This window comes from Labeo rohita, chromosome 2, assembly GCF_022985175.1.
Source record: "Labeo rohita strain BAU-BD-2019 chromosome 2, IGBB_LRoh.1.0, whole genome shotgun sequence".
NCBI lineage: Eukaryota > Metazoa > Chordata > Actinopteri > Cypriniformes > Cyprinidae > Labeo > Labeo rohita.
In genome coordinates this window covers 3,138,172-3,147,700 of record NC_066870.1, presented here as the reverse complement: position 1 = coordinate 3,147,700, position 9,529 = coordinate 3,138,172, and the positions used below count along the sequence as shown (strand labels likewise).

The 9,529-nt window shown below is 34.4% G+C and overlaps 1 protein-coding gene across 2 annotated transcripts; it reads right to left on the bottom strand.

Moving 5' to 3' along the window:
* Positions 1–391: 391 nt before the first annotated feature.
* On the bottom strand, positions 392–9,529 carry mcoln3a (mucolipin TRP cation channel 3a). 2 transcript variants are annotated; one of them, XM_051136643.1, is made up of 12 exons: positions 9,246–9,529; positions 8,664–8,828; positions 7,412–7,565; positions 7,104–7,185; positions 6,912–7,008; positions 6,233–6,332; positions 4,240–4,352; positions 2,798–2,947; positions 2,618–2,719; positions 2,320–2,442; positions 1,581–1,787; positions 392–1,260 (listed from the first exon to the last, which is right to left on the bottom strand). In XM_051136643.1, exons 1-12 carry the CDS (start codon positions 9,459–9,461, stop codon positions 1,114–1,116), a joined length of 1,656 nt encoding a protein of 551 aa, XP_050992600.1. In that variant the 5' UTR covers positions 9,462–9,529; the 3' UTR covers positions 392–1,113. The 2 variants fall into 2 exon arrangements, with proteins under 2 accessions (XP_050992600.1, XP_050992608.1); XM_051136651.1 differs by having other exon boundaries at positions 4,240–4,349.

The following is a 9,529-nucleotide window of genomic DNA, read 5'->3' as shown; positions in this document are numbered from 1 at the left end:
AACTCGCCATTTGATTGGCTGGATCATCCTTCTTACCTGTCTATAGGAACACGCAACAGGTGTTCAACGTCTTCCTACAGAGAACTAACTGTAAACAGTAAAATACATAAAGAAATTGTACTTATTTCTTAAATTCACTTGAATTTTAACATATATTTATTATTTTGCATTTTTAACCCATCATTCACTCGTCTTGTAATAATGTGTTTGTTTGAAGCATTTCTTCTATATGGTCAAAACATGGAGTATTTAAAAAAATAATAATAATAAAACCAAATAAATAAATAAAAACAAATAGACGGCATCAGAATAATCTCTTTCAAACGCACACACTCTAAAAAATGTTTACACACTTTTATTTATTTATATAACTTTTTATTAATTACTCTGCTCCTAAATATTTAATGTTTTGTCCTTAAGGCTTTGTGACCATGGCCTATAACATAACTACGTTTTACCATATTTTACAGCAAGTGTCTGGTTATCTGCTGCTGACGTCATATGTTCGTGTGTGCACGCGCTTGATAGTTAATCAGGAACTCAAGAACAAAGTCTGAGTTGACAGAGACACTTGATCACTTTTGTTTTGTCAACTTATTGACAAAAATGAATTGCCTTTTGAGTTTCTGACTGTTAGCAGATACCACAGACATGAACAGAACAAAATGCATTCAAACACATGCCTTTTATTCTCAGTAAACAGTCATAAGACTGCTGAATATTGCTTTGCATAGTTTAACTTGTATTTTCATAGTATAATTTAACTGTGCTATTCATGTGTATTTTATTTCATATATAGCTTGGTTATAAATTATCATTATCATCTGGAACCATATATGGTAAATTCTATATAGTATAATAATACATAAGTAAATAAAATGCTACTCCTCCCAAAGTCATTCTTACTTTTCAATCCATTAGCTACATACAGGCAACATACGGCTAAATTTTTCTCCTCCCTTTCAAAATATGCATGTTTTATTTTATGCGTGCTGTCCATGATCCTGTAAGAAAAGATCTGTGACTCATTTCTATTCACAACCCACCAATCAAGATCCACTGGTTTGCAGCAATGCATTCAATGCTGAGCAAGGTACAGTTTTCTCATCAGTTTCAGGTGCAATTCACACAAGGGGCACAAAGGCACCAAAAGGTGGAGGATTCCTCATCCATCATGTACTTCCCTGAGTTTGGTGGGTCCTGGCATTCAGCTATGAAAGCCTGCAGCTCTGATAACGGTGCTCCATGCTTCTGATAATGCTGCAGTTAAACAGAGAGCAGAGTCATGAAGCGTGATCATTCATGTCGCTTGCTAAGACTATCAGCATCACAATTAGCATTTGCGATTGACAGCTGTATTCTGCTGTTGTTTGCACAAGGCTCATTGCTATTACTCACAGTTAGGAGTTTAAAAACAGCTCACCGCAAAACCAAACCATGTGCCGGCGATGTGTTAAAAACCACTAGGTTATCACAAACCCAAAGCATTGTGATGGCAACATGCACAGGAAATCGAAACGTCGACTTTCACTTGCTATTTCTTGCACCACGGCTGTTATTGTTGTGCATTATAGACTTACCCTAATGGTTTCATAAGTGTCTGTGATCAGGGCAATGAAGAGGCTCAGAATCATGTATGTAAAGAGAGGGACGAAGGTGTAGATATACATTCTGCTGAACAGCCACACCAGATCTTTCTTGTTCCGGAGCTTGGTGAAGGTTGAGTAGATTTCATCGCCGTTAATCATGGAAAAAAGACAGTCAGCTGCCATAATAAACGTCCGAAACTGTGGAGGAATAAGAATTTTTCTTCATAAAGAAGGGATGTGATTATTTTATGTATTTAAATGGCTTAAACCTGCTTGTGGGTAGACATGAAATACTTTTGGGAAGTGTTTAATGCTACAAACAGCAATTCCTTTTTTTATATATATATGATTTTTATACATGCAGCTTTCCTGAGCTCATTATAAATTTAGAAACTACACTGAAAATTTCATCTGCTTTTATAAATGAATTTGCAACACTGCATAGATATTTAAAATAAGGGATTTTCATATTTTAACGGGTCAACTGTGCAGTATTTTTTGTGCTTTTCAAGACAAGAATTCATTCTGGATACATATAACATGATTATATAAGGACAATATAGGCCTATAATAAGTATAAGAAGAAGTATAAGCATGTAAAATTTAGTTTCACAACATTTAGTGTAGCAATAAAGTCAAATTTTTGCTTAGTTTATGCTGGCTTTGGTTTATTATATTTATCAGTAATCTTAAACTTCTTCATTCAACATATTTTTTTCATATTGCTCACGTTTTCATGGTGAGGCCCCAAAACGATCCATCCACAGAAGCAATAGCTAAGATAGATCATAACAGCACACAAGGAGAATCGGATGACATTAGGAAGTGCAGCCTGCAGCGTGAGGATGAGGATCTGGATACACAAGAAATACAGACTCTAACATTTATTACCAAATCCACTGAAATCCACTAAAAATCTGAGAAAAGGTGTAGCATGCTTTGTTTTTGCAATGAGACTTTATTTTTTATTTTGTATTTATTTATGTGGCTTAATGTCTAATGTAAACAAGAATCAATGGGTGTCTTACATAATATTTCTGAAAGAAACTCAGGTAACGCATTACTCCGATCCACACGAGCATTGTTGCCGTCCCTAGCAAAATACTGCACACATCATAATTCGTCAGTTCCTGAAAACAAGACACGACTCAGCTCATGTGATAAACAGATAGAGACTGTTTCCTTTGTTGTGCACATCTCTTTCTCACCTTGCTCTGAATGCATATTTTCAGAACTGATCCTGCAATTGTCAGCGTGTCACTGATGATGAAGAGAATGTACCAGCTGTTGATGAACTCCATTCTCTCAGACCAGCAAACTCTTTTACTGTGGTAAACAGATGCAAATTTGGTGTACTCCTGACGAACAAACACATGCAAATGACATGTTAATAATATGAGCTATTCCTATTGACATATTGAGTGAAGCTGCCAACTGAATGGAGGCAGAGACTGACCACTGACAACACCTGACCCTCTGCTTGTTTTACTGGCTACATTTTATGCTGCCTGCCTCAGGAAATCTGTTTCTCTGTTGTTTAGTTGTTTGCGTTTTTCATTTCTTTGGTTTTAGAGTGGTGAGTTGTTTTGATTTGGACTAATGATTTAATTGAACTGATCGTGCAGACCAAACCATAAGTCGTGGAATGTTGTTGGAATGATTGGCTCATGCCGCCTCAGATTCGATCGGGAGCCGGGCAAATTTTGGGTTATTGCATTTTTTGCAAAACCTACCTTTGCAAACTAGTCGTAGGTTTTTCGCATGATCAGAACCAAAGCAGTACAGAAAGATTCTCTGGAGAGAGAATATCAATAATTATCCAAAAAAGCTGTACTTTTGACTCACCGTGGCAAAGGGAGGACAAAACGTTCAAGGTGGCAGGGCCACTTTTAATGAAATGCCTATAACTCCTGAACGGAATGAGATATCTTCGCCAAACTTGGTACACTTATGTAAGAGCGCAAGCTGAGGTCACAGGGAAAAAAAATATTATTATTATTGTTTAGATATCAAATTGATTTAATATGTTTTTTTAGATTTTGAAAATCAGAAAAATATATTTGTATAATATATATAAATATGTATAAATATATTACACATCAGTGGATTTGCAGTAAAGCATTTCCCCATTGGGAATGTTTATAGATCACTGATAGACATCAATGCTATTATTGCAGGCATTTACAATTTTTTTAAAATTCTGAAATAACTATCTTGTATATATCAATTATATATACAAGGCTCATACACCTAAACATGAATAGTGCTTTTTTGGGCTTGCTCAATGGAGTAATTTTAGAACTACACATAAATGGATTGTTCACCCAAACATTAAATTTGATTGTTCATTTCTTGTAAATAATGTTCAGTTTATTGCACTGACTGTTAAACTGTTATACTTTATAAGGTCTCGGAGGCACAGGTATTAAATTTGTGTTGCCTGATATGCTTTTTCAGCTCTCAAGTAATGGTAGCCATTGCCATTTTATGAATCACTGAGGACCACAGTTACAGCTGAAAATCTTCTTTACTGTTCTACTGATGAAAAAAGTCACCTACATCTTGTATGGCCTGAGGATGAGTAAATTTACAGCACATTTTCATTACTGAGTGAACTATCCCTTTAATGGTACAGCCATATCAGACTTACAAACTGCAGGTGAATGCCGTTGTAGACTGAGCGTGTGCAGAGGATGAGCGAGAGCAAACAGGAGCAGATGACCACAACGTCAAACAGTACGATGAGCCGATAGTGAAGTTCTGCTGGAACAAACACAGCAAAACAGACCTTTAGACATTTCCTCCCATACTATTACGTAGTTGTATATGAGTATTTGTGATTAGAAATGTATTCAGCATTCTTATTTTTATTTGTTAGGCATTGAAAAACTGATCAAATTAACATGTTGGGTGTTTCGCCCCCTACTGGATGGCATGTGCGGTACAGGACACACTGATGATATAATGAGGTCTTACGAAGAGAAAAGATGTGAGGTAATGAATAAAGCTACAGCAGCCCCAGAAGGTAAATACATGTTTGCTAGGTTAAATACAAACAGCATTTTGACTTTTTTGGTTGTCAAACACAAGCCAAGTGTGAATATCAGCACAAAGCTTCCATTTAGTATTTGACAACTGTCTTATAAGAGAAATGTTAAAGGATTGACAGTAATATCTAGGAATGCAAACAACTCCATTTTCAGCATAGTATTATGTGCATATAGTGAATGAATTTAATGAACTTGAATATACTTTACTCTGTCAGTAAATTCACTTATCATCCTCAGACCTGCACTAGAACATGTGGCTTTGACAAGTGTGTTAAAATTAGCCTATTAGAACTAATATAGAACAAATGCATACTTTACTATAAATTATAATTCCTCAACTCTTCTCTTTATTCATCTCCTTCTTTATTCCGTTTTCTCTTTTTGACAAGAAACCCCCAAGTTTCTGCTACCTTTGCATAATGATATGTTCACGGACGTTCTGTGCTCAAAATTTGCCTACACTTCTGTTATTATTTATGTCATTCTAAGCCCAAATGCTATTTTTCATGACCACGTGTTTTTTCCTCCAGTCATCTTATAATGTATATAAGGGGAATCAAATTTGCCCCCAATATGACCCCAAACCTAACCCTAACAAGCTCAGTTTTTGCACTTTACTATTTCTAAAACCCTGCATATGGCCAAGGGCCCAGTTATTGTGGCAAATGAAACCTGTCATTACTCTTCTAAAACACCTGTGTGAGCTTTAGGGGAACTGGCTTTTACATGTCCACTAAAAATCACCTGGACAGCCAAAAATGCATCATAAAAGTGAAGTCATCTCTTTGTGTTCACTGTAAAAAAAATGACTGTGACTTTAATGGTAAAAAAATATGTATATGTAAGTGCTACAGTAAAAACCTGTTAAATGGTTAACGGTAAGTTCCACTTCTATATATGGTGAAATTCTGTACTGGACACTGCATGTAATATTACGGTAGTATACCGATTTTGGAAGTGAAAAGCAATGCAAAATTTACAGTGAATAACCGTATGTTTACTGGATTATTTCAGTTTCATGTGTGTTACCATGATGCTGTTTAGTGTTTGTGTGAATGACACTGCACTTTCTATATATATGTATGTTAGTATTTAAAAGCTGCTTGTGATGGGCTTTGATTCATCCTGTGACTTTCTCATCACCACCTGCTTTTGGTGGTTATCACTTCATTTTGGTCATTTTGGTACAGATTTCAGTACTTCAGTAGGTTGGTACATTAACATTATATCAGTTAATAAAATTACGGTATTTAAATGTAAATTTTGCTACCACATTTTTTACAGTAGAATTTTGGCAACCACAGCTGCCATTTTTGTACAGTAAATTTTACAGATTTATTTATTTATTTATTTATTTTTTACACAGTATTCAGTTGTGTGTGTGTGTGGTATTCCCTACATTATGAGGAACAAATCCCACAAGTATAGTAATACCAGTAAAGTTTGACCTTGGTTAGGATATTTTTTTGGTACTTGTGAGAAAACAATCTTATAAATCATAAAGAATAAAGTGTTGACCCCAGAATGAACCCATAATGACAGAAAAACCAGTGGGTGTGCGTTTTCTATTTTTGGTCTTGTATCGCATCTTACTTGAGCCTGAAACATTCCAGTCCTTGCAGACTTTTATCTGAACATCACTGCTTAAAGATATCCTGATTTGTCCACTGTGTGCATGATTGTCAAACTTGATCTGTAATTGAACACAGCAGATTACCCACTTTATCATTTACTTCAGCTTGTCCAAAGGGAATTCCAGCTCTGAGTCAGCCACTGACACTAAGAAATAAAGAACTGGAGAGCGAGTGACAAAACATTTAAATCCAGGAACAACCCAGTTGATAGAAATTAAAACAAAAATGAAGGAGAAGAGGGAAATGTTTAGCGTTCGTGCAACAAACCTCTATTAGCCAATCCTGGAAACTGTGTGGTTATGGCAAGTAAAATGACGTTTGAACATGGCCTTTGTGAAACCTAAAGCAGAAGCAGCAGTCTTTGGATGTTAAGACGGTTAGACTGTATTTCAATAGTCTGCTTTAGGCATTCTGTTAACTTTGCAACTACATGTCAGCTAACTCTCATTAGAGTATTAGTAGACTGTTAAGGTTAGGGCTGGGTTAGTAAAATAAGTTGACGTGTAGTTGCAAAGTTATTTATAGTCATTAAACTGTTTTGTTGGAGCACTGTTAGCATGTGTTAAGCATATATTAATAGTTATACTTATAAGGTGTTACTTTTAAAACACATATGTATGAAATGTACCATCACTTACATTAATGTTAAAGTCATAGCAGTCTGGTAACTCCAGATGACGTACTGTTTGAAGGTTGATAGACTTGACTTTGAGATAGACGTTTACCGCTAACAACCTGGGAAAGAACCACAAATATCAAAAATAAGGCACAGACTCTATGAATTCAATTAAATTGATGATCGATTTCAAATATGAATGTAATGTACACACCTTTGGAAATCTAAAGTGAGGTTCACTTCATTTTCCATACTATCCTTCTTGTAGGGTGATAAGGGATAGATAGAAACACATTCTGCAAATTAAGTAAATAAATATGAAACAAAAAGCCATAGATTTAGAGAATGAAAATATATATTAATATTACAACACATTATTTAACAGAAGTCTTTGATTCTTCATCTTAATGTGACAGTGGATGTTTACCATTTAGAACATTATGCATAATACCTGTATTAATTCTGTCATCCTTACCACATACAATGGATTATATCGCTGTATTATGACAAATGATGTTGTACCTGTCTCTACACGTGGATCAATATCAAAGGTCTCGTTGGCTGGTAAAACGCTAGCATGTCGATATAACTCTTGACAGACAGACAGAGGAGTGAACACGTCATTGATTCTCTCGAATGCGTGATTACCAACCATCAGGTTTTGTAGGTGTAGATACTAAAAAAATAATCAGACAACTGATCAGGTGCAAACAATAGAAGAGTCACGCCACCCCTATGAAACTTAATATTTACTAAAAGGAAACCCAGTCACACACAGTGTTGTGATTGTTATTAAACATGTCCCAATGGAATAAAATAGATGTGACATAGTATGATGAATATATGTTTGTGTGTGTGTTTGTAAAGTTATTTTGTTTACTAGTAATTAAATGTAACATCTTAAATTTTAAAAACGCTTCTATTTTGCATGTTTTCTTTTTTTAATCACATATGATATTATCAGGCTATCAGCATTATGATTTAAGTGATTTGCATCCATTTTTGTGCAAATCCTAATTTGGAGATTCATGTTATCTAGCATGATTTTAGCACATTCCAACGTCACGTTTGCAGTCGTAGGATTTAAGTTCAGTTTCTTTTGAAAATCCTGCATTTTTCTGCTTATTTTTATGTTACAGTATTTACTGTACATATATAAATATATGCACTGGAAAATTTTAAACAATGCCTCTTATTTAAAGTGCATTTTTATTGGTCTAATCAGATAATAATGGAAAAATATGGTATTTCACTAGAGTGTTGATGTGCAATTATTTATTTATTTGTTAAAAATACATCACAGATAAGATTATGCATAATTTTAAAAGACATTACAATTAACATTAAGAAGACAATGTTCCTATTTTTATTTATTGTGAGTAAACACAATTAAATTAACTAACAAACTTTTTTGTTTTAACTTAATTAAACTTAATTTTAAAATTCTACTTTCTCATTATAGCCAGTTTAGCTTTTGGTTATGGTGAAATTTTGTAAAAAGTGAAAAGTTGTAATAAGGCAAAAAGTATTATATTGACCTATTAAGTAACAGTTTGGCTTGTGTCTAAAAAAATACTTACTTTGTATGAATGAAAATAAGTATTTTAAAATAATATTAAATCAAACCAAATCAAATTTGGAAACCAAACCATAAATATAATTTGAGAAAATAATAATAATAATAATACATTTGGCTGTAACAAATATGTAAAATATTTTCAAGCTGGTCCAAAGTAATTATAATTATTTTTAGTGTGTAATCTAAAGTACTTACCCTTCCGATTATGTATAGGACGTGGTCTTTAACCTCATGTCTTGTGTACAAGGCATAATCTTTATTTCTGTCCTGGTAATTTTTTAGGAAAAAATGTTTGAAGGCAATGAGATTTTGCTCTTTGAAGGTGACCATCATCTCGTTGCTCAGACCAAAAGAGACTAACTGTGGAACAAATATACAGGCAAATCATAGTCATCTTCATAATCAATATCATCAACACTATTTGTTTTAATGGACACATCTTCAGTGAATGAAGTGTGAAATGTAGACATGCATTTGCAATACATGCATTTGGGGGGAAAAAAACTGTCATATTTCCACTTTTACGAAACAACTGAAATCTAAGGATGGTGAGACGCACGAGAAACTACTACATTTTAACTAAGACACTCTAAAGGTTTTTCAGTCGCTCTTGAATTAAATAGATCTCTTTGGAACTTTAAAAGATCCCCCGAATGTGGCAGACAACAAAACTATTTTTAAGATTAAATATTTGAAATAACATGTAAATTTCAGCATTGAACTACTTACATTGACCATTCAAAATGCTGTCGTTCTTAAATAAGTCACATTACATACCTGACAGGTAATAATGACAATCTTAAGTATCTGCAGAATCATTTTCCATGGCTTACGACCTCTGGCTTTGTATTTCTGGCATGGACTCATGAAGAAATATTTCAGTTTTCTCCTGAAGTTTTCCACAAACTGAGGGTCCACATGCGGTTTAGCTGTCCTATGGCATGCCAGGTGTTTATTTGGACCACCACACAACAAAGGCTCTCCGTCAGACATTTGTGCCAACTCACTCTGAAATCAGGACACGGGACTGACACAGACGAGGTTTTTCTATGTTTGAGGAA

What these genes read in the sequence shown, in the direction of transcription:
- mcoln3a (XM_051136643.1), bottom strand. Translation starts at nt 9,461, where the DNA reads ATGTCTGACGGAGAGCCTTTGTTGTGTGGTGGTCCAAATAAACACCTG. An exon ending in TCCTATACATAATCGGAAGG is followed by an intron (nt 7,566 to 8,663) that starts GTAAGTACTTTA and finishes TTATTTTTTTAG; the next exon opens with TATCTACACCTACAAAACCT. An exon ending in TGATCCACGTGTAGAGACAG is followed by an intron (nt 7,186 to 7,411) that starts GTACAACATCAT and finishes CTTAATTTGCAG; the next exon opens with AATGTGTTTCTATCTATCCC.